The sequence below is a fragment of the Primulina tabacum genome, chromosome 15 (genome assembly GCF_025594145.1).
Source record: "Primulina tabacum isolate GXHZ01 chromosome 15, ASM2559414v2, whole genome shotgun sequence".
Classification (NCBI taxonomy): domain Eukaryota; kingdom Viridiplantae; phylum Streptophyta; class Magnoliopsida; order Lamiales; family Gesneriaceae; genus Primulina; species Primulina tabacum.
The window spans coordinates 30,430,144-30,455,565 of record NC_134564.1 but is presented as its reverse complement, the minus strand read 5'-3'; the positions used below and the strand labels follow the sequence as shown (position 1 = coordinate 30,455,565).

Below are 25,422 nucleotides of genomic sequence, written 5' to 3'. Positions count from 1 at the left end.
CGTTTGGGTAAAATTGCAAATATTTAAAAGTTTTAGGGGTTAATTAAAAAAATTAAAATTTCTAGGGACTAAAAGAAAAATAATTTAAAATAAATTTGGCTGGGCTTTTAAATCCTTAAATACATTTGTCCGTCTCTTTCATTCCATTTCTATAATTTTTTCTTTTCAATACTAAATTTATATAAATATATATATATAATATTTATATATTTTTTAATGATTATCGTATCTTAACCGTATCGTGTCTAATATTTTCAAAATTTGACGTGTCGTCGTATCCGTATCGTATTCGATACGATACTCGTACCCGTATCCATGCAACATAGGTAATGAGTGGATAAATCACGACCTTTCATTCAATCATGAAGTTTGGATGAGTTGTCATGATTCATCACTCAACATACGTGTCATCTGTTGAGTGGATGAGTGCGCTACCCATATGAGTAACATTTACCAAGCCTTCCCACTGGAGCCTGCTATGCCAGAAGATTTGATTGATATAATCAGATTAGTTGGAATTGAGGAACGTCTTTAAAACCATATTGTCTTCCGTTGATTATTGCAGTTTGTATCGATCACTAATCAACAACACTTGGCTCAGCTTGTTTTAGATGATGATATGGAGTACTTCTGGTTGTTTCAAATTTGTGTTAGCTACATGCAAGCAAAAACAGAAGGAAAGTCTGAGACCATATCTGGTAATATATAAGACATCTTCAGATATGTTTTGGATATTATATTAGAGAATATGATATACATGGATGATTATGATATTTGGAGAAAATATAATCTTTTTGTCAACATTATAATACACTAGTGTATTATAAGTTTCCTAATATTCTTTGAATTATCTTAAAATATAATCTACTGGTTGAAGAATGAGTTCTATTATAAGTTACCTAATATTCTTTAAATTATCTTAAAATATAATCTACTGGTTGAAGAATGAGTCTGGGGAAAGAAAATGAAAATGAGATATTACCATTTAGTTTTACTGCAGATGAAAATCATTTCCAGAAAATGGAACTAAGCATGCTGCAGTCTCGTCTTCATGGGAAAATGGCATAACCTAAGATTTTATGCATCCATGAAACCATACACTATTAACGTTGAGATCAGAAAGCTCTTGCAGTTTACATTTTAAAAACAAACATGTCTGACTGGAGCTTAATCTCAACACCCCTTTGCTTCCTGAAATCTACTTAAAAATGTAGAAAACTCTCAGCACCCATCATCATTCAGTCTCCACAAAAGCACAAAGAAGACTTCACAACATAAACATTTAAAATGATGCCTTCAGAAAATATCCATGGGATGCACAAGCACTCCATCGTCGGACCAACTAACCTCTTTCGCATTCGATTCTTTTCCAATTAATTGAAGAGGCTCGTCTAAGGGCGGCGGGCTCTGCAAGAGATAAACAGTAATCAATTTTTGTTCACAACGAATGATAGGCAGGATTAAAAAAATTATTTTTCAAAAAAGAAATCTTTACATGTATTGTAAATGTGTGCCCTTTCCAATTTCTAAATGATATAAAAAACTGAAATCAAGAGGTCAGAAAATATAATTTTCACTGTTCAAATTCATTCTCTTTGAAAAAAGAGAACCGCAACAACAAAATTCTTTTGATTTAAACTAATAGCTTATATATCTAAACTCATTCATGGTAGTAAAAGCCAAAATGGTGAGGAGTTGCTACCATGCAGCGAATAAGAGGCCAATCTATTCCGCTGAAGAAAGGATGTTTCTTGATCTCATTTGCACCAGTATTTGATCCTAAACGGCTACCTGGATCTCGATTTAACAATGCATGGATCAATTGCCTTCCTGCAAGACTCACCTGCAATTATTTTTCCTATTTACTTCGACTTCGAGAACTGGGTACGGTTTTGCATACACATCTAGTTATTTGACTCTCATACATAAGAGATTTTCTGGCATCTGTAATTCAATATCCAGATTACCACTTTGCCTTTTTTGTAAATGATGTGCACATTTCCTTCTATCTTATTATATTACTTTTCAATGTGAAATTGTTATGTTACACAGCTTTGAAATATACGGAAGCCAAACACCGAAGAAATGAAATAAATACAGGTCATTGCAGAGTGCTTTTGGTATTCATATCTAGTTTAAAGCAGGAACTAATCCAACAAGAGGCTATAGAGGATGAATGATCTTCCTCTCCAAAACGAGAAAAAAATTTGAATTTTTTAAAAAATAAATATCACATCTAAAATCTATTGAGTCGCTCACCAGACTAATTTCAGTGCTCTTAACTAGTTTTCTGGGAAAGCCTATGATTCAAAAGAAGAAAATACTTTAAAACAAACATTGCCGTCCTCGACATTCTCATTTTTTTAGTGGAGCTGTCCATTTCCTTTTTTCTCCAAAACTTGTTGATGCAATATACAAAAGATCAGGAGATGGCTACCTGAACTGCATTTGGGAAATGCACTACATTCTGCAGAATTCAAACAAAAATTCACTAATTTTACTACCACAACCACCTATAAACCATTAGACCTATAAGAACCCAAGAGTTACTCGCCAACAGCTCAATTGTCATTTGTCATGCTCAGTACAGTTTATAGTATTACCGGAATGCTACTTGGGAAAGTTAGGTCTTTGTGCAAGATGTTAGCAAATGTTTTCTGCCTGTTCTTTCCTCTGAATGGTGTGCGCCCATAAAGCATTTCATAGAGCAAAATACCTGAATGTAAAAAATATTTTATGAGGTCAGCAATAAGCATAGCTTAGTATCATAATCAATCATTACAGTGAAGTTCTAAAGGGAAATGAACTTCTCTCAAAAAATTAAGTCCAAGTGGTTCCAAAAAGATCATGAAGCAACCTACAATTTTTCAAACAAATTAGGAACATTTCTTTATAGGAGGTCAACTAATTTGGAAAACGTATCCAATAGAATAAATTCTTCAATGGCATAATACCATAGCATATGACATGTTGACAAATTCTATAAACCTATCCAAATAGGTTGTAGAAACAGGAGGAAAATAATGGAGATGACAAGAAAGGAGAGCCAGAAACTATCAGAAAGATAATGGCCTTGGCCCTAGATAAATACAAAAGATAACTTGTTGAACGGATTTTTTTGGGAGGAATTAAAGAGCAAAAACTCACATTTTCTTGAAAAATTATTTAGCTCTAAATGCTTATAAATCTAGCCAATTTATTATGAGAAACGATATCATATTAGCAAAATAAAAGAAAAAGTTACAAAAGGTGGACAAGATAGTTGAAACTCTGATTACATCAGCAACATATAAACCAATCCCTAAATAGATCTGATATCGAGAAATTATTAAATAATGAATGCTTCCTAATCCAAACTAAAGTCCCGAATCTGATCTTTTCCCAACATTCTTTCACTGATTCTTTAGTATCATCGAAAATCATGATGTTTCGCTCTACCTAGATTGACCAAAAGATACAATTGACTGACACACTCCAAAAAAATATTGACTCTCTTGCCACACTCCAGAAAATACTGCTTCTCTAGACACTCAATTCCCAATGTCCTTTAAGGGTGCATTTGGGGAGATGAATTTGAAATACACCGAATTCGATTGTAGTTTTATTGTTAACAATGAATCAATAGATGAAATCTTAAATTCATATTTCACTTATTTATATATTAGTTACACAAAGTAGAATTAATTTCAAATGACTCACCATCTTAATTAAAATAAAACACTATGAAAATATGCAAGAGGTGGATTTGAAGTTTATGATTTTGTTTATCTAAAACAACAAAAATACATTCCATCGATCTGAATGCAACCATAATCTCTGGAAACTCTACAAGTTTTCAAACTGAATTACATACATACACTGCGATAAATCATTTTTTCTAAGACAGGATATCAGAAAATGCTGTTTCACCAAAAGTACTAGTTAATATTGAACAGATGCAGCTTCATTACACAAAAGATCATGTTTCTCAGTCCAAAAATAAAGTTGCTGTCACCAATAGTTGATATTTAATTCCATTTATAGTCAAATTAAATTGAAGAGAATTAGCATATCCTTTTTGTCGCAATCAGAACGAAGATTGTGTGAAAGGATCGTGACATTGTTCCAATAAGTTTCTCATCTATCTGTTACCATGAATAAATAATTCAGAAATCATTCACTTTCTCATGCTTACCAAGGGTCCACCAATCTATAGCACTACTATGACCTAAGCCTGTAATGATTTCCTGCAATCAAGTGAAAAGCACAATGAGTATGGAGATTGGAAGCACAATAAACCCTTTCAATGATATTGATTATCTGTATTTTTGCATCAAATGCACTGAAAAAATTTACGAAACCTAAAACTTGTTAACAAAGGAAAAAATATATTTTCGAGAAAATTTGTCAAATGTTAAAAAATTGGAAAAAAATGAAAATGAACATAACATTTCTCTGGAGAAAGGAAGGCTATCCAGAAAGTAAGTCACATCGACAAAATTAAAATCTTGTAACTGGTTTTGTCTGCAGTCCAAAACAAATCATCCAAAAGAGTTGTGATCAGATGCATTTTGATAGGATGTAAACCAAAATTGGATAGCCTTTATATATCTTTGTATAAAATCATGAAGAACCCTCATCAGACAATGCCATTTTGTGACCTCATACTCAATGATCATCAATGCCAAAACGAAGAAAAAAACATGTGAAGCATAAACTAACTTCAAGTTCATGACTAGGAGGTCCTAATGAATTGCAAATTTAGTCTCTTGCGTTGTTCCACGGAATATGATCAATGCCCTAACTATGTTTCTCAGAAGGAAGAAAGAAATGTATGCCTATAAAACAAACAAGTTGAGGCTTGTTATGAAGTAAATCTTAACACACCATTCTACTAATAAAATTGAATACCTAGAAGTAGACACTTAGAAGTGGTCATTGATCAGATAGAATTTGCATGTTTAAGACGTTGCACTTACTATTTCACCTAAATACTGAACAGGAGTACTTCTACTATATGGTAGCTCCGCTCATTATTGAAGGATATACATTATAATATTGCCCGAAATGTAGAAATCAATTTGTGCCATGTACTTTGATCAAATCGAAATCTTTGAGCTTTGAAGTCAGTTAAAGGTCATCCTTAGTAGGCAATAACCAATGGGAAATAACATAAACTAGCCACGAATTATAACAAAATTTCTATGCAAGCCAATGCATTAAGATAATGAGCAGATAAAATCAAAACACAGAAAAGCCCATACTGGAGCAATGTATTCTTCAGTTCCAACAAAAGAATTTGATTGAGTACTTGGTTCTGCAAAGAAAATTGGAGGAGGTTGTTTCCTAGAGCTTCTCTTCTTCGGGGGAGGATGCTTTATGACCTGGAAGTAAATAAGATTTAAATAACTTAACTCGATTTTCGAATTTAATAGGAACACGGTTCCCGAGATAAAGACCGAACTATAACAGTATACCTCATATCCTCACACCGTGCATTTAGAGAGTGGTTATGATCACATGAAAAAAGGTCCAGGTGTTTCTTGTTTTAAATAGGTTTTACCCTTGTATAACCCCATGCTCAACTACAGAAGATAAAAGCTATAAACTGGTAAAAAGCTTTTCTACTTTCCTCCGGAACGAAGTATCCTTGGAAGATCGATGGAGATTCAAACACAATCGAAGGTTTGGGATAAACTCAATCAGTTCAGGATCAGTGGAGCATTTTAAGAATGTTACAACATGGAAAATTGTAGTCATAAATAATCAGAAAAATAATGTTCCAACAAGAGAAGCAATTACGAATCATCCAAGAGAAACTAGTAGTATGCATACTTGTGGTTTGCATGTTGTCTTAAATGATAGATCGAAGTCAGCTAACACAATATGTCCATCCTTCTGAAGAAGAAGATTTTCTGGTTTCAGATCCCGATAAATTATACCTGCAATGGTCCACATAGGACAATCAAATGAATATCTACAATCAATGTTCAAGCAGAAACGTCACATGCCCCTCAACTAACATGTCTTATACCAGCCACTTGAACTAGGTAAAAGTAACCTCAATGTTTGTTAATGTTAATACAGTGTGATAGTCTTCGAAAGTAAAACAATATATATTTGGTAAATAGGAATGTGACCTGATATAGAAAACGTGGAAGAACTCAAAGATAGGAGGTGGCAGGACTAAAGAACTTGAACTAACTATGAATACCAGTTGAAAGATGGGACTTAGCAAGACTGTAGGACCTGGACGAATTCTGACATACATGGTTCACACTACTTAATCCAAAAAATGCATTGTATTTATAAATTTGTCAACAACTCGAGATACCTAAACAGTGAAGATATTCCAAGCCAATGACGACCTCTGCTGCATAAAACCTGGAGAATTTTATATACAACTTTCAGCATCCTTCAACTCACATTAAAATACTTTCAATATTCTAATATGCATTAGACCTACGTGTTATGACATTTATGAAAGAGTGTACGGGAAAATTTGTGCTCATTAGAATCCATGGTAGCTCTATAAGATAGACATATTGTATGCAAGCCAATTTACTAGTATTATACTAGTATGCAATTCCATAGGGCCAAGTACATATTGTTCTCTTTCCACAAAAATGACCACAAATAAATCTGATTTTTTTAATAAGATATAAATGAAGTTGTAATTCATTTCCATGTAGGTATGTGCCAAACATATTAAAGAATTTCAGTCATTATCTGTAAATTTCAAACTAAGCATTTAACCAACTACCTGGCTGAGTCCTCGTTTAAGATTTTCAATGGTTGTTTGTCAAGCAATGCAAATAACTCTCCTCCGGGATAAAAATCCGTTATCAAACAAACATGTGTAGGTGTCTGGACAAAAAATAGATATCATGTTAGAATGTAAAGAATAACAAAAAAATTACGAGTAAAATCAAATTAAAGAGATAAAGTGATGCACAAGGCATGTTAGAGAGAGAACATTTATCAGGCCTTTTCAGCTAGCACAAATTACAAAAAAATCCATTGAGTTAGTTTAAAACAGATAGCTGCATCTGTTATATAATGACATTGCACAGCTTGATGGAACTTAGAATACTTTGCCTGCTTTTGATTCTTAAGAAACTAAAGAAGCTATCAACGCACCATTTTTCTAAAATGAGTTTGTTATTTAAGGATAAGCAAAAAATGTGAGGGTTTTTCCACATATCTAATATCATTCTCAAAGATAGACTAGAAATGAGCTCAATCTGGCACGTGTTAGCTTGGTAGTATTTGATTTACAACATGGCACTCTGGTACGTATTGAATGCTTAGTAAAATTTCACAAAATGAGAATTTTGTGATGAACTATATAATACATGTATATCTGAAGTCAATGCAATAAGCTGACCGAACTCTCGATTCATGATTAAGAGCCCATAAATGTATTTTAATCCTCTAATGGCAGACTCTACAGACACATGACCCGTACTGTCTTGCACTTTCTAGAATTCTATACACTTCCTAAATCTAGGGAGAGCAAGAACTATTGGCTCTGTTCAGTTTTATTTTTAAAAATCATTCTCGTTTTCCAAAGGTAAGAATAACATGTTTCATCTCATTCTCAATTCATTTCCCAGCATCAATTTTCACTGCCTTTTCCATTTTCCTAAACAATAATTATTTTCTAAATATATATATATATATATGGTTTGATATCTAAAGTTAAAAATGTTTCATTTTAAAAAGAAAATAAAATATGCATCACATTTTCCAATACAATTTCAAAATTGCGATTTTACAAACAAATGTGCGAAAACGTCGGAGATAAAACAAAAAATAGCTTCGAATTCTTGCATTCCACACATTTTACTGTTCATGCCTGCGTCACTTCACCATAGAGTAAATAACGCATGGTCAATCAAGTTTCTAAAAGGGAGAACCTGAAAAGAGGTGTACAAAGTGGGAAGAAGTGGATGATCCAAGAGTGAGATAATTTCTCTTTCAACACACGCTCGATGAACCTGCACAAATTTAAGACCACAGTCCAGATTGATTGTAATTACAAACAAAAGGATCACCCCCTTTTGTGCTCATGAAATCTAACTGTTTATCCTTGAGTATATTTGACTTGATCATAACAAGTTAATTTATGAAACATTGTTACTCTTACCATCAAATCTAACAAATGAAGACACTAACTTTTGATTTAGTTCCTAAAAACTACGTTCTTAATTAGAGATTTTGATTTTCTATTAAGCTTGCTAGATTTCAAGTTTGATATTATCTTATTACGTACTCATATTGAAGTGCGGTGTTACATCTGTTTAGATGATGCGGTAAATTGCCTACTTGGGAACTCAAAAAGGTGTTCGTGGCAACAATGCTACTCAATTCTCTCTTAAGTTTCTAATATCTTCAAACATTATGCATTCTGAATTCATACTTCACTTTGGTGTAGTATGAAGATGTTGGTCCGTGCGGACAAGCAAACTAACTAGGACCCATGTGTCAAATGGAATTAAAATGTGGTTCAACTCAAGAAAAAGTTAACGAGGAATGAATTGCAAACCAATGATATATATTGTGATGCCACAAGAACGTTTCATCTTAAATCCATTTTAAATGTGTTAAGTTCAAAATTCGAAGAATTAACAAGTTAGGACACAGACTCAAGCACGAAAACGTGCCGGATCTCTGTACCCCCAAACTTTAATATGCATGGACCTCTCAATCTTCCATGCTATATGCCATGCACTCCTCGTATTGACCACGGACCTGTTCATGGACATAACATGGATCCATGGTGGCATTTTACAAGTGCAGGTCAGTAGCTTCTGGATTACCCACTGACCAGGGTACGAAGTAGCCATGGATCCACGTAGTATTTAAGAGATTTATATGTGTAGTTTGAGAGAATAGAAGAGAAAGAAACTGCTTCACTTGTAGTATTGCTTCAAAAAATTATGGTTAGATACAATGATTTTATAGACTCCTAAGTTAACTAAATTCCTAAATCTATGGGATAACTAGATACCGATAATACTAATCCTAAAAAATCAAATATAAAAGATAATGCAAACAAGATCCTATCAATCTAGATAAGCTGTTGATAATCATATCAATCTTGATAAGATGAGGATAATCCAATATTCTACACTCCCCCTCAAGCTGGGTCATATAAGTTCATCATTCCTAGCTTGAAACACAAATCTTGAAAACTTGGTCTATGAAGTGCTTTTCTTAGAATATCTGCCACTTGTAATTGAGTAGTGATATAATTCAACACAACTATCTTGTTTTCAATCTTTTCACTGATAAAGTGTCGATCTACTTCAATGTGCTTGGTTCGATCATGATGAACTGGATTCTTGGATATGCTGATGGCTACTTTATTATCACACATAAGCTCTACGGGGTGATTTTCTTCTATCTTTAGTTCATACAGTAGTCTCTTGAGCCGCATTCCTTCACAAATCCCATGTGCTAGTGATCGGAATTCAACTTCTGCACTACTACGAGCAACTACTGTTTGTTTCTTACTTCGCCGTGTCACCAAATTTCCCCATACATATGAACAATATCCAGGCATGGACCATCTATCTATTAGTGATCCTGCCCAATCAGCATCGCTATAGACTTTGATTGTTCTGTTGGAAGTCTTTCTAAACAATAGTCCCTGTCCAGAAGTTCCCTTTAGGTATCTTATTATTCGGTAGGCTGCATTCATTTGTTCTTCCCTCGGGTTATTCATGATCTGGCTAATGACACTCACAGCAAAGCTGATATCTGGTCGTGTAAGTGATAGGTATATCAGTTTCCCAACTAACCTTTGATATCTTCCCTTGTCCACTGGGGAACTATCTTTTTCAGTTCCTATTTTTATGTTTGGATCCATGGGTGTATCAACCGGTTTGCAACCTAGCATGCCAGTTTCTTTCAGAAGGTCAAGAACATATTTTCGTTGAGAGATTGAGATACCTATAGATGATCTTGCTACTTCCATTCCCAGAAAGTATCTAACTTGCCCGAGATCTTTCATTTCAAATTCTTTCGAAAGGTGTAGTTTCACACGGGTCATTTCTTCTTCGTGATTCCCTGTGAGGACAATGTCGTCTACATAGACAATGAGTATTGTAATCTTGTCTCCCTCCAAATGTTTAACAAATAGCGTGTGGTCAGCTCGACATTGGGTGTAGCCATCCCTCTTTACAACATGGTAAACCGGAAAAACCATCCCTAGGTGATTGTTTGAGGCCATACAACGACTTCTGTAATTTGCTGATTGTTTGAGGCCATACAACGACTTCTGTAATTTGCATACCTTATTCTTTGTAGTCGCTGATGCAAAACCAGGAGGAAAGTCCATGTACACTTCTTCTTCGAGATCACCATTAAGGAATGCATTTTTCACATCAAGTTGGTATGCTGACCAATCCATGTTGACAGCAAGTGATAACAGGACTATGACGGTATTGAGTCTGGTTACAGGAGCGAATGTTTCTTGATAGTCAATACCATACGACTGTGTATACCCTTTGGCTACAAGTCGTGCTTTGAACCGATCTATGTTTCCATCAGACAGGTGTTTGACAATGAATATCCATTTACAACCAACTGTTTTCTTTCCTAGTGGGAGATCAGCAATCTGCCATATTTTGTTCTTTTCAAGTGCCTTGATCTCATCAAAAACTGCAGCTTTCCATTTAGGGTCTTCGAGGGCTTCATCAATAGTTGATGGAATCTGAACCTGATCTAGGTGTGATAGAAATGCACGATAATTAGGAGAAAACTGTTCAAGTGAGACAAACTTCCCAATGGGGCGCTGTGTGCATGTTCTCACTCTTTTTCTTAAAGCAATAGGTCTATCATCCAAATCATTTTCCAATGTATGAATATCGTTTTCAAGGTTACTTGAATCTGGTGTCGTGGAAGAATCATGAGCAGGATGAGTTTGTGTTGGATCTTGACTCCTTTGATGGTATTGTTTCCGTCGAGAGTACACTTGAATCGGTTGGATGAGATTTTGGGCATTATAGATAGAGGGGTTGCTGGTCACGGGAGGCAGTGTTTCTGTTTCAGTGTGGAGTGTGTTTGGTTCGAGATATTCTGTGGTGGGATCCCAATTCTGCGCTTCTATATTTGACTTCTCCCCTTGAAGTGTAGAATTCGGATAGAAGGGATCATTTTCGAAGAATGTGACATCCATGGATGTGTACAGCTTCTTTAAGGTAGGACAGTAACATTTGTAACCTTTTTTGGTTTGGAGAATACCCAAGGAAGATGCATTTGACAGCACGTGGTTCGAGTTTGTTGCGGTTGTGGGAATAAATGTGAACAAATGCAGAGCATCCAAACACTTTGAGAGGAATATCATGAACTAGGTGTGAGTTGGGGAAACATTTAAGGAACGTTTGGATAGGTGTATGGAATTTTAGGACCCGTGAGGACATTCGATTGATGAGATAGGCGGCTGTGAAAATGGCATCCCCCAATAGCATTTAGGCACATTTTTCGTAAACAACAAGGATCGTGTAACTTCCAAGAGATGACGGTTTTTCCTTTCGGACACGCCATTCTGTTGGGGAGTGTCAACACATGAGCTTTGGTGAATAATCCCATGATAGAGCAGGTATTCTCCCAAAATTGTGTTGAAATAATCACGAGCTTTATCTGTACGTAAAGTCTGAATTTTGGTAGAGAATTGAGTCTGAATCATGGTGTGGAATTGTTTGAATAGGTTGGAGGTTTCAGATTTGTCTTTTTCATTAAAAAAACCCAAGACAAACGTGTGTGATCATCGACAAACAATAAGAACCAACGTGCACCCCTAATGTTTGTCACATTGGAGGGACCCCAAATATCACTGTGAATGAGTGAAAACGGTTTTATGGTTTGTAACTTTGGAGTGTGAAGGTGGACCGTGTATGTTTGGACAATTGACAAATATCACATCGGAAAGAATTAGAATTCTTATTATTGAACAAGGATGGAAACAATTTGCCTAGGTACAAAAGATTTGGGTGTCCTAGACGATAGTGCCATAACAAGATCTCACTATCTTTATTTAAATTGAAAGTCGAAACAAAACATGAAGGAATAAGTGGTGGAGGATTGGTGGTGGTATTGTTCAAGCTTCTCCTGGAAACATTCATCTTTAGGAGATACAATCCACCACAAAGGTCAGCACTGCCAATCATCTTCCCCGATGCCAAATCCTGAAAAACACAAGAATCGGCAAGGAATTTAGTTGTGCATTTGAGATCGTTGTTGAGCTTACTCACAGATAAGAGATTGCATTTTAGATCGGGTACAAATAACACAGATTTCAAGAAAATATATGGAGTTAGCTGAATTGAACCGTAACCAGTCACTTGGGAGCATGAGCCATTTGCAATGCGTACTAAATGAGAATCCTTACTAGAACTAAAATGTGAAAGATTTCAAATTTCCCACCATATGGTCCGAGGCTCCAGAATCAACAATCCAACAATGTGATAACTCATGTTGTGTAAGTAAATCAATTGAAGATATACCTTGATGTACCACATTACCAATGCTAACAAGTGATGAGGTTTGTGTTGAATTGGTTTGTCTGAGCATTTGCTGGAGAATGTCGAGTTTGTGAAAGGTTGGGGTTCATGGGGCTGATTCTCTGTTACAGCCGCATTTGCTCATCTTTCTCTAGCCGGTTTCCAGTCAGCGGGTTTCCCATGGATTTTCCAGCAAGTATCCACTGTGTGGTTGGGTTTTCGGCATTTTTCACACCATGGGCGTCCTTGTTTGAATTTCCCGCTGTTGTTAAAGAGATGTGAAGACTGTGAAGCACCTGAGTGATCATTATGCAGAAATGAAGGCCTATGCGCAGTAAGTGCTGAAGCGTCTGCGGTAGAAATAGATTGTTGAGATCCTAGCATGACTTTTCTGTGACTTTCTTCATGGCGCACTTCCGAGAATACTGCACGGAGAGAACGTAGTGGTTTGGTCCCCAACATACGACCACGCACATCATCAAGTGTGCTATGAAGTCCCAATAAGAATTTGAAGACTCGTTTTTGTTCAACTATTGCCCAATAACATTTTTCATCGTCTGGGCATTTCCACTCGTAGACTTCAAAGAGGTCGAGTTGCTGCCAATGTCGAGTAAGGGCCGTGAAATAAGTCGTGACAGAGGAGTCTCCTTGTCGGAGGTCATGAAGGGTGCTTTCAATGCCGAATAGTTCAGATGTGTTGTCTTTGGAAGAATAGGTGTCATGAGCCGCATCCCATATTTCCCTCGCAGTTCGGTATAAGAGAAAGTTTGTACCGATTTCTGTCGTCATCGAGTTGATTAGCCACGACATAATCATATTATTCTCTGAATTCAACACCTTGAATTTCGAATCTGTTGCAGCAAGGCATATCGCTGCGTTAGAGATGAACTCCTCTTTTCTTTTTCCTCGAATGAACATAAGAATGGATTGCGACCATTGCAGGAAGTTTTCTCCGTGTAATTTGTGGTTCGTTATGGGAAGGGAAGAGGTTTCGGCCACTGTTGATGTGATCGGTGTGGCCTCGGAAGTGGAAGAAACGAATGGTGAAGCCATGTCGTATTTTGCTCCTCGCTGGCTCTGATACCATGTAGTTTGAGATAATAGAAGAGAAAGAAAATGCTTCACTTATATTATTGCTTTCAAAAATAATGGTTAGATACAATGAATTTATAGACTCCTAAGTTAACTAAATTCCTAAATCTAAGGGATAACTAGATACCGATAATACTAATCCTAAAAAATCAAATATAAAAGATAATGCAAACAAGATACTATCAATCTAGATAAGTTGTTGATAATCCTATCAATCTTGATAAGATGAGGATAATCCAATATTCTACCATATGTTGCAATGCACAAATCCATGCACGCAATCTTTGTCTGTGTGTGGTATGAACAGTAACCTCTTCAGCAGGTATATATCCTATTGGTGTGAAAAATCCTAACCAAACTGCAAACCAAACCAAACAACATGGTTGGATTGATTTTTAGTCAATCACAGATTGAATTGGTTTGAAAATTAGTCAAACCAAAAACTTTGGCGTGGTTCAAGGTTTAGATAAAAATAAACCGAACCAAATCGATTACATTAATATAAAAAATATGTAATAAATTTTGTTAATTTAGTTTGGCTTTTCTCAAATACAGAAATATTTTATTTGATTTTTAGCTTGTATTATATTATTAATAAACATTGTAAACAGAATTGTATTAAAAATTTATTCATCGCTGACTTTATCCCAAATACACATAATCATGTCCCTAAATGTTTAGTTTTTCTTATAAATTGCAAAATTCTATAACCAACCTATTTATTTTAATTTATGATATTTTACTTTTAATCATTTTAGTCAGCGATCAAATAAATGTTCACTCGATTTCTATCAAGTGTCAGTTATTACTTTTTCCAAATTACATTATCACACGTACTAATTCACTGTGAAATTCAAAACTTAAAATTATTCATCCAAAGCAGACCAAACCGAAATTTATGGTTTGGTTATAAATAATTCATGGTTAGGTTTAATTTGAAATTTTATAAAACCATAAAATATATTTTAGATCAAATTTTTATTTAAAACCGAACCAGACCGTAGTTAAACACCACTAATACATCCATCCCTATACTGAAAATGCCACAATCCGTAGCAGCATTTTGTGAACAACTAAGTTTTGGAATACACGGAGTCATGTATGGAACTTGTGGTCGATAACTACTAGTATTTATCTCCATCCTCCCAACCAAAAATGCTCTGGAAAACTAAGACTAAGGTAGAATACCAACTCTTTTCCTCTTTCTTTCTAAATTTAAGCCCCAAAAATTCTTTTACATTCATGAAAAACTTACGAATTTGAATTACCCTGTGTTAGGTACTTCCTTTTGATATAAAAGTCTCAATGGTTCCTCGAGTTTTAATTGACAGTTATGGTTGTATCGGTCTTTAAGCATCTAGACTATTTTGTACAACCTTTGAAGTGATGCTTCACACTATTTGCACAAAAAATCAAGTATTTTAGAAAACCTATAACCGACATATTTGCTTTGTTTATTTGTTAGTCATTCTTATATTTTATCAACGTTATATAGTTAACCAAGGACTACATATTGTTTTCACATTAAAGGGGAATAGGTTCCTTATTGGTGCATGAAAATTAAAATATGTTTTGGAAACAAAAACTTGTGTATAATGCACCAATAAATGATAGGACATGTATAAGGGATTAATGTGCGGAATATGAATGGCCAGTGATATATATGGTGGTCAACCAGGCACAGTGGATATTTGATCCCGGTTCGGCGAAACATCTGGTACACGGAAATAGTCTGCCGCATGAGTGGAAATTATAGTGTTGAGGCCAGCCCTTGTATTTTGTTGTGATATATGCCCAAGCACCATATCATTTACTGGAATCCAATATCCTTCAGACTGTGTTTTTTGTTGTACCTTTACGACACGTATTGTTTAGCATTTCATATTACCTCTTATATAGTTCTTCGTCGTTTTTATCATGGTCAACTCCATCTTCGGGGGCCTCTATCTTTAGTATGTAAATCACAACATGTGAGTTGAGGACCCAAGACACAGAAGAAAGGACCTATAGAGGATATCAAGGTCGAGTTCGTAATCTCAGATCCTTGTACTATCATTCTATACTATAGTCCCATAACTTTCAGATTATTCAAATATATCCCAAGTATTATATATGTATAATCATATTATGAGATGTATGCTTGCATTAATTTATATAATTGACTATGATATTTAGTTTAGCTTTCGTTATTACAATATTATTAGTAGTAGTAGTAATCATAAGATGACTGTCATGATTTTGGGCCTATGTTAATGAAAATTTCAAAAAGCCTTCACCAATCATTAAATAAATCAAATCAAACAGCATGATAATACGGGCGAGAACCCAAGGTCCCCATACCTATACCTTATTACGATTAAGCATCATGGATTTATCCATTGCCTTCATAGCAAAGAGTTGACCACTACCTATTAGTTCCACCAAATGAACACTGCAAAAAAAAGACATTTGTGTTTGCATAAGTGAAGAACTCAATTCAATCGAAGCCACCACTGAGAGGCTAGGTAAATTCTTGAGGAAGATAGCATATAACACTCTTGAATTTTTCATAAAATAATAATTTATAATGAAAGGAAAAGGTGAATAAACAATACAGATAACCATATGAACTAGGGAAAAAAACATAATTCTATCAGACAAAAAAATAAATAAATTATAGAAAACAATTGGAAACGCAACTTTTGTTTTCAAGAACTACTAGTCAATACATTACATGTTTTCCTTTTGTTCCATTTTCATCACATAAATAAGACCCCTTGAACATGTATACTTGAGCTTGATAAAGCTCGTGCTCAAGTTATAATTAGTCTTGACAAGCTCATGTGTAGGATGACACACCTTCCAACTCGACAATGGAGAACAAATATGCATGTATATGAGACGACCAATTTGGAACCAACTTTGGTACCAAATGACGAAAATAAAGAACAAAACTAGGAAGCAAAAATATTTCTTAAAAAGGGCACCCAAGACCAACTTAATGGTAATATATGGCGCTTTGCGATTTAGGGATCTTGAACCTTCAACTCCTAGCCCTAATATCATGTTGAAACTGCTCGTCCAAACGTTTGAGCTCATGGGTTGCGCCATGATCAATAATTTTATACTTTAACAAAAATAATTCTGTGTTTTTTTTACATGGATGCAAAAAGGCAAGTACTGGTATGAATGCTCCTTGACTGGTTAAATATTATGAGCTTATCATATATTAGAACAATCCACATAAATTAGGTGTTTGATGAGCTCAATGACTTTTCTGTGGAATATACAACTAACAAGGTAATAAGACGGAGATCGAGCCAAACAAAAGATCCAAAAGCAAATAGGCCAGCAAGGAACATAATGAAAACATGGAGGGGGGAAGAAAGTACAAGAAGAACTATTGAATAAAGGATTTTTTTTTATCAAAGACGAATAAATTGTTTGTTGATAATATGCAATTCAATAACAATCAGCACATGTTAATCAACTGCATTATATAGTTTGAAAGTCCTGAAATATTTTCCATGGTTATTATTTAGAGATTTTCCCATATCATACTCAGATTAAGTGTAAGTAACAAAATGCAAATTCCTATGCATTAACAAACTCCCATAGCATCCTCATGTAGACAAAGTTACTTATTACTTGTTACTAGCATCGAATGTGCCTACTAAATTTGCTACCATAAATGGCAGAACGCAAATTCTTAGGCAACAAGGATAATAAGATACACACAATATCTCATCAGGATGTCATATATAACAAAAAGCCAACACTTAAGCAACCAAGATATAAGCTACATGAGCCCTCCTATCATTTATTAGTCCCAATTTAATAAGGAGAGTCGTGCATTATCTAAGTGTAAGTGCTGAAAACTGGCTGTATTCATGATTAAGAAAACAGTTCATAAATTAATTTATGTTGTATCACCTTCCAGTGTCGCCACATCCCAAAGGACGTATTGGTTTAAAGTGATTCAATCCAATAGTTTCACCAGATTCAGTGATCTATAAAAATGAAAAATAGAAGTAAGATACTTGCTAACAGGCAATAAACAAATAACTAAATCATCGTGGCTTCACCTAATTAATTCAACATTTAAGCTTCATTCCTCACCATCTATTCTTGGAGAGAATATATGGTATGATCTTAATTTGATTTAGTTTGAGAAATTTCCTCAGTTTTTATAAACAGATTATGCATTCCACCCAACATAAAGACACAATTGTTTTCAATATTCTTAAGAGAATAAGAGCTAGTTATTTGGTCATATGACAGTGGATGTAGGCCAAGTAACCAAAACACATAAATCTTGATTTATGTGAATTAATGGTCTTCGTTCTTTGTGAAGTTTAAAATTTGTCTTGGTATCATGATAATAGTCTGATTACAGCCACACTCCCATCAAAATATTTCCATCAGTTGGTCATGTATGCTTTCGGAGGATTTCGTTGTACAAAACCCACCAACATGTCCTCTATGGATACTAACTTATGGCCTTCATTATCGGATCTTTGGCCCATGCACGAAATATGATGAAATATAATTTTTTATCACCAACTTCCGACATTACAAACTTTTGGGATAGTGATATTCTAGTTCTTCACATGGAAGCCTGAAGAAAACATCTCCAGATTTGCTTGAATTCAAGTTCACATTGTTATACCTTTCTTATTGATACCCATTCAACACTATTGTTTTTATGGGGCTTTGGAAGTACAGGTTGAGAATGTACAGCCCACAGGTCTTGTGGTCTCTGAAATTGACATAAGATATTGGCATTAGCAAGAAGAGAATGAGACATTGTCTTTTCATAGCATTTTGTCAACAATCTCAACATCTTAACATTAATATGTTACTCGCTGTATTAAAAACCTTATTTTCCACGTATTCACATCGAAATGCATTAAACATGTACGAATATTAATATGAAGGTTAATCATTGGAGGCACTTCAAGGATAGAAAGAAAGGAATACCTTACCAAGTTGGCATCAGGAAGTTCTCGAACAGCTTCATCAACATTTTCTGCTGTAGATTTGACCTGGCCGGTAAAGAAATTTCAGCCAATAATAATTAACTTGAACTTGAGGAACTAATTTGAATGTTAACAAAAGATTAATCAGAGAACATAAGAGTAAAGCCAAAGGACATTTCTTTGAAACAAAACTTATGCTTGCTTTATCATTTTTATGTCAGAATGATAGAATAGGTCATTTAACATTGCCTCTACTATTCTATCTTCCACAATGATTCGGGAATCATGACGTTAGGGTACCTAAAAATACTTGCATTACGTAATAATTAATTTGTGTTTCAGTTCCAAGATTGATATTTGCAAAGCCTGTTTCACACTCTCCTATGTAATTATAATTTTATGGCACAATTTTGGTAGCATGATAGTAGCATGATCAACAAGAACGTGTTAAGTTTAGGCAGATTGTAGAAAGCTTTAAAACAACTTCCTAGAATTAAAAATAATTCCTTCTAGGGCAGGTGGAACATAACACATTGACATCAATAATTAGCGGAAGTCATAATATCTTGAATTTCCTTTGGAGTCCAAGATGAAGGTCACTGGTTTTCCCTTTTTAGGGAGTGTCTTCAATCTCTATTCACTTTACAATAACAAAAATCAGTTTTTTTTTTAGTGTTTCTTACCTGCAATTTCTGCTTCTGCTCATTTTAATTCAAATCCAAAAGTTGGTCCCATGCTGATCCTTATTTTTTTTAAATGATTATGATATTTTGGTAAATAAATGGAAATTTTTCTGGACATTCTTGCACCAATATTTTTCACTAATCCAAAATTAACTTTTATATTCATGTTTACAGTACACAATCAAACCCTATATTTTGCAAGCACTCTAATTTTTTTTTTTGGTATGTTATTAAAAAACTAGTATTAGAATCACTTATTTATTTTTTCGTATAATAAACAATATTATATTAATAAAAAATATGAAGTAAAAAAAGCACACCAAAGGTCCACGTAAAATGAAGTGAGATCCATAGTCAAAATAAATTAACATAACACTAGACCACAATTCCTATAACAATCTGAGACCGATAACAGTTCGATCTCTATATTCCTCTAACTCAAGCATGAAACCGTGAACTTAAAAAATCACTTATTTATCAAACGCTCTATCTTTAAAAAATTTAAACATTTCATTTTTTATTTTCAAACACTACCTACTTCTCATTGTTTTCACTTATTCACAATCTATAAAATTAATAACTTCTTTAAAATCATAAATTTTTGCTAGCACTCTCTTAATTTCTGTATTTGGATAATATAATCAGAGTGTAGTTTAGTTCAAGGAGAATAAAACTAAAATTACAGCAACAGATATACCAACTTAGTGCCCTGTTGCTCAGTTCCCTTGGAGAGGCGGTTCTTCAAGGGTTCCACATGATCACTTCCATCTAGTTGGACACCAATAAAATATTGCAGTTCACCCTGTCATGCCAACAAATATCAAGTAAACAAATCTTGGTGCCATTGAGTTAAACTTCTCAACTGTACATCACAAGAAAGCTTGATTCAAATGGAAATTCCACCTTCTGATCACGCATAGGTTGCAAATGAAATAAATTCCAGAATTTCTTCCCTGAAATTTTTTAATCATTATTAATAAATGAGAAGTTTGAGGTGAGAATTTAACAAAGAACAAGATGTCTAGCGAGTCTACTTAATAATATTGAGAGCCAAGCGAACCATATTTTGTGTAATTAATCAACTGAACTGTAACATCCCTTTGGTCCCTGATGGCATCCCTTATCTTTGAAACAGTTTCTCGATCAGTTTCAGGTCCCTGAAGAAACCTGAAACACATTTTTCAACAACATTAGGAAAGCTGGAAGTGATTTAGACATAATGAAAGAGAGAAGCATGACTCCTATAGATGAATAGTCTGCAGAATACATAGTCAGAATGTCTATAGTTTTAAAAACATTCTGCCTTCTATGTCATTCCATACAATAAACCATGGATGAATAGCGAGATGAATCAATCCCATTTAAATCTGTGGTTGAAGAACACAGTAGGAGGCACACAAAGTATACAGGAACATATAACTTTCTTGCTCAATCTATGTGTCTTCTATGTCATTCCATACAATAAACCATGGATGAATAGCGAGATTAATCAATGCCATTTAAATATGTAGTTGAGGAACACAGCAGGAAGGAGGCACACAAAAATATACCGGAACATATAACTATCTTGCTCAATCTATGGTTATATCTCATCATTGAAATCTAGCTCGCTTAATCCAGTGATCCAAATTACAAGTTCCTAAGGACGTCAGTATCACGTGGAATGTCAAACTAATGTTCAAACACCAACATTGGATGATTAACATTCATACCTGCAATTCCTTCCCAAAATTTCTTCACGTGAATATTCTGTCAATTCAAGGAAGCTATCTGATGCAAATATCTGCAAGTCAAGAACTGTATTATGATATTATTCTGCAATGTATCTTCAAATATTAATATTTCAAACAAGAAAACAAAGAAAAAGAATTTTATCTAGAAACTGAAGAGTGATTTACTGCATACGATTTCAACTTTGTATTTAGAAAAAAATGTGACAACAATGAAGACAATTCATGCGCTGTTATGAATATATAGTTGCTCTCACGATTGGGTTATCAAGAAGCCTAGGATCCGTTATCACAAAATTCTTTTCAATGCGTTCTAAAGTTGTTGCTAAGTCAATGCCTTGACGTATATCCCTTTCTCTTTCAGTTTGTTCCCAACTGTCTCTCCGTTCTTCGTCTGTCATCATCAGGATCTCTGGTTCAATACCTCGTGGATATTCATTGGTAGCATGGCGTACAGACCTATTTTTTAACCTGCAGAAATCATGCAATAGTTTAATAAAATTGAATGATACAATCCAGAGAGGATCGAATCCAGCCATCCTACTTTCCGGATGCAGGTTACCAAGTTAACATCATTCAAACAGATTTTGGGAGTAGGTTACCACTTACCAGAGATAATTGAATCAACTCATCCTACAGTTTCAGACGGTTACCAAGTTACCAGCATTCAAACAGATTTATTGTGAAACAAATTGGAAAGCCCATAACAAGTAGAGCCTTTTGATTTTTATCAAAATGGAAGGTTCAACATCTTCCAGTAAAAAATAGCCCCTGTATTTTGATAGAAACAAAGGTTCTCAGACTAAAGCAAATTTATAAAACTTGAGTGGATAGAAAGATTATTGATAACAACTTGTGTTACTCACTGAAGCTTTAAGTTTCAGGTTACCACATGATTTAGTAGTTGTCAAAATTCCAACTCTTAAGTTTGAAAGTCCAAGTCAAAAGAGTGTTCAATTGTCTCGGATCATTGGCAATCCCATTTTCATTACCATCTCCACTTCTCTATTCCACATTCACAATGTCCATGGACTCTAGGTACTTTTGTTATCTTTCCGGCATTAATGACAATATTTCTGGAAATGTATTTCAAATGTTGAATTGGAGAACGTCTATTAAGTTATGTTTTAGGAAGAAAACATTTTCTATCAACAGATGTATCGTGTCATAAGATGTTAGATGTAGTTATTTAACATTATAAATTTGAAATATATTATATCGAGTTAGAATACAACAATATAATTTTAGAACTATTTTCAGGGGTGACAAAAGTTTTTATTTAACAAATGATGATTGTACAGGGATTATGAAAGTGATGTGAAAATGTATTTTGGAAAAAGAAATGAATAGGTATGTTTGATTATATTTTCAAGAAATGAAAACATTTCCCAGAAATGTAAACAAAAAACGACTTATTTTTTCCTTCACATCATATCTGGACTAAGAACATGCAATATCAGATTATAGGAGAAAAGTTGAAAAGCCGAGAGAAAGAGATCAGTACTCACCCCATAAGTGAAAAACGTACAGATTTTCTGGACTTTTGGCATGTGTCTGAACGGAAATCTACACGATGTGATTTACTTGTTGTATCTAGGGTAGGGGTTAGTCTTCCAGGGGTACCTATATTATCCAACAATTCTGCTAGCCCAGTATGTTCACTCTTAGTCATGGTATCATGACTCTCAAGTGTAACATGGGATTTCGGATGCCTAAGGGTTTGTACCACCTCTGTGATAGAACCTAAAGCCTCTTCCTTTTGACGAGCTGAAACAAGTTAATCAAGTCAGATTCCAAACAAGACTTGGTTATGAGTGGGAATAGGCTCAGTAGGTGTACTTACCATCATATCGAATTAATGACCTTGACAATCCATTTGGCCGTAATGCTCTATCATTCATCCCTTCTGTGTACTTGCTGACTTCAACCTGCATTCTGCCAACAAGTGCAATATGTATATACATAAATCAGATTGGGAGAAATTGTACACATTACCAAAACATCAAGTATAAGAAAATGCTGCTTACACGTTAGGTTGATATATAACATTCACTTCATATTTCGTGAAAAACTTTAAAATAAACAAATTCAGGGGATGATATCAGCCAATAACAAGCATCGACAGACAAGGAGAATGGACAATGGTTTCAAATTTATGATCATTAGCTTCCACCCCCATTTACATAACATCAAAAATACTTGGACCAGAACTTGAAATTGGATATTGAAGAAAATGGAATTAGTGATGAAAATGACACTTCTTTGCTCTACTTGATATGAAGTCGATTGACCTGGACTCAAAATACCTTCCAGGTGTAAATCACGGGCATGTTTCTATACATCGTCAATAGTTTTCTATTACTGTATGTATGTATGAACTTTAAGCATAAGGAAAAAACATACATGTTTCACTTCAATAATGTCAAAGGTTCAAATATCTTTATGTTCATCAAACCCATGCAAACAATTTCATCAACATCATAGTAAGATGACACAATGTACAGTAAATTAGAAATATCATATATCATTCAGTAGGATGGTAACAACTTACAACCTCAATAATCTTAAAAATATTTTGATACACAGGACTTAGGATTATAAGCCATGCATGATCAAGCAGAATTTAATAATCTTCCCCTCATTTTTAACTCAACTTTTATAAAAAAAATTGTGCATTGAGGCTCAAATGAAATCACAGTATTCATACTTTCTATTGTTGGATAACTAGATTTTCTATTAAAATGAACTAATGACTATCAGGATTCCACTTGAACAAGCGAAGAGAGGAAAAGTTACCCAATAAATTGTATGGTTTTTCCTACATCGTCTTTGATTGGAGTGACTGTCAGCATATTCCAGAAAGGAGTGCCATCCTTCTTATAGTTTAGAAGTCTCCCACAATAGCTTGTTCCTGTTCTTACTGCATTCCTTATTTTTTCTACCTCACTCTGGTCTGTATCAGGTCCCTGCAAGAAGCGGCTGAAACAAAGAAAAATAACCATCTCCGACCTCTTTAGAAAGATCCATTATGAATCTAAAAGTTCAAAATGATTCCATACTACACAATGGGACAAATTTGATGAACTTGAACTTCATAGCATAGTTACAAAAATATTATGGTATGTGACAGAGAAAAAAAGTATCCCAGAGCTCTAATACTCACCAATTCCTTCCTATGACCTCTTTCGAGGAATAACCAGTCACAGTGAAAAAGCCACTACTAGCATAGATGATGGGGCAGTCTGGCTTGGTCGCATCGGAGACAACAAATGTTTGTTTCAGTGTTGCCAAAGCATCTTTTATCTCCTGAGAGACCCGCAGGAGTCCGGAACCAACAACAGATTCCTCAGATAACCTAGTTGATCCAACTGAAAGTCTCTTTACTGAATCCCTGCCTGCTCCAACTTCTGCTGCTGAATCATTAGCTGCAATTGTTTCAGCTATAGAAGAATCTGCTGCAGTTCCTTCCTTCATGCTATTGTCTAACTGAAATTCCATCCAACTATTGTCAATTTGATCCCCATGCAGTGAAGGTACGTGCACGTCACGTTTCTCATTCATAGTACCAGCAGAGATTCCAAGATTATGAATCACAGATGGTTCGAACACACCAAATTCCTTTTATTATTCTGACACAGTCAAAAGTAATTTATGCCAATCATCGCAAAATGAGCTTCCGGTTGTCGTTCTTTTCCAAATCAATATTCAATGGCTTTATATGTCATAGAATCAACAATACAATTAAGCACTGTCAAAAACAAAAAACAATAACAATAATAAATAAGATGATCCACGTATTTGAAAACTAACAATCTTTCTAATGACACTAAAAGAAACACCGCACGGGACCAAGATAATCAAGAACCATCTTCTCATTTCACTTCAAAGGAATGGCAAACCGATGTGACATACACTAACGCTAACTCCATATGCATGATCAAAATATCAGGCAAAAAAAAACTTAAGTAGTATGCTCGAATAGATGAGCTAAGATACCAAAATTAACTGAATTAATGAACATAACTGAAAAGGGTCCAAGAATCAATATAAAAATTGAAACAAAAAAGGGTCGACAACCTGCGTGAAGTAGGTGGAACTGCAAGTGTTGAGCAAAGTCGTTTCTTGTGTTTGTGTAAGATTAAAGGATGAGTGGAAGGATATAATGTACTCGAGAATGCATTGTAGCCTCAAATATATAATATAAAAATGTGGACACCATATGAAACACTCGTGTCCTGAAATATACGATCACGAAATAAAAGTCGAGTTGGCGCTCTCTTTACTGCCCGCCCCCCGTCTTCTTTCTTCTTTTTGTCTGGTTGTTCGTATGCGACGAAAATGAGTACGAAGAGGTGTCGTTTGCAAGGAATATGGACCACAGGACCAGAGGGACGGAGTAGGCTCCAGCCGGTTTCATTTTTTTCTTAATTAATATATGATAGTGTAGTATACTTCAAAATTTTGGTTCAGC

General features: G+C 34.8%; 1 protein-coding gene across 3 annotated transcripts; it reads right to left on the bottom strand.

The window, feature by feature from the left end:
- Window positions 1-1,025: 1,025 nt before the first annotated feature.
- Window positions 1,026-25,162, bottom strand: LOC142526336 (phototropin-2-like). Of its 3 annotated transcripts, XM_075630657.1 has the most exons (23): window positions 25,029-25,162; window positions 24,115-24,699; window positions 23,748-23,930; window positions 22,795-22,886; window positions 22,460-22,718; window positions 21,209-21,422; window positions 20,934-21,004; window positions 20,282-20,388; window positions 20,125-20,174; window positions 19,919-20,023; window positions 18,545-18,604; window positions 18,229-18,318; window positions 17,493-17,569; window positions 15,927-16,011; window positions 7,899-7,979; window positions 6,743-6,846; window positions 6,314-6,363; window positions 5,815-5,921; window positions 5,244-5,363; window positions 4,175-4,226; window positions 2,604-2,716; window positions 1,703-1,843; window positions 1,032-1,407 (listed from the first exon to the last, which is right to left on the bottom strand). In XM_075630657.1, the coding sequence occupies exons 2-23, from the start codon at window positions 24,510-24,512 to the stop codon at window positions 1,297-1,299; spliced, it is 2,670 nt and encodes an 889-aa protein (XP_075486772.1). In that variant the 5' UTR covers window positions 24,513-24,699; window positions 25,029-25,162; the 3' UTR covers window positions 1,032-1,296. The 3 variants fall into 3 exon arrangements, with proteins under 3 accessions (XP_075486773.1, XP_075486772.1, XP_075486774.1); XM_075630658.1 differs by lacking the exon at window positions 5,244-5,363 and having other exon boundaries at window positions 1,026-1,407; XM_075630659.1 differs by lacking the exons at window positions 1,032-1,407; window positions 1,703-1,843; window positions 2,604-2,716; window positions 4,175-4,226 and adding an exon at window positions 5,457-5,564.
- Window positions 25,163-25,422: the final 260 nt, after the last annotated feature.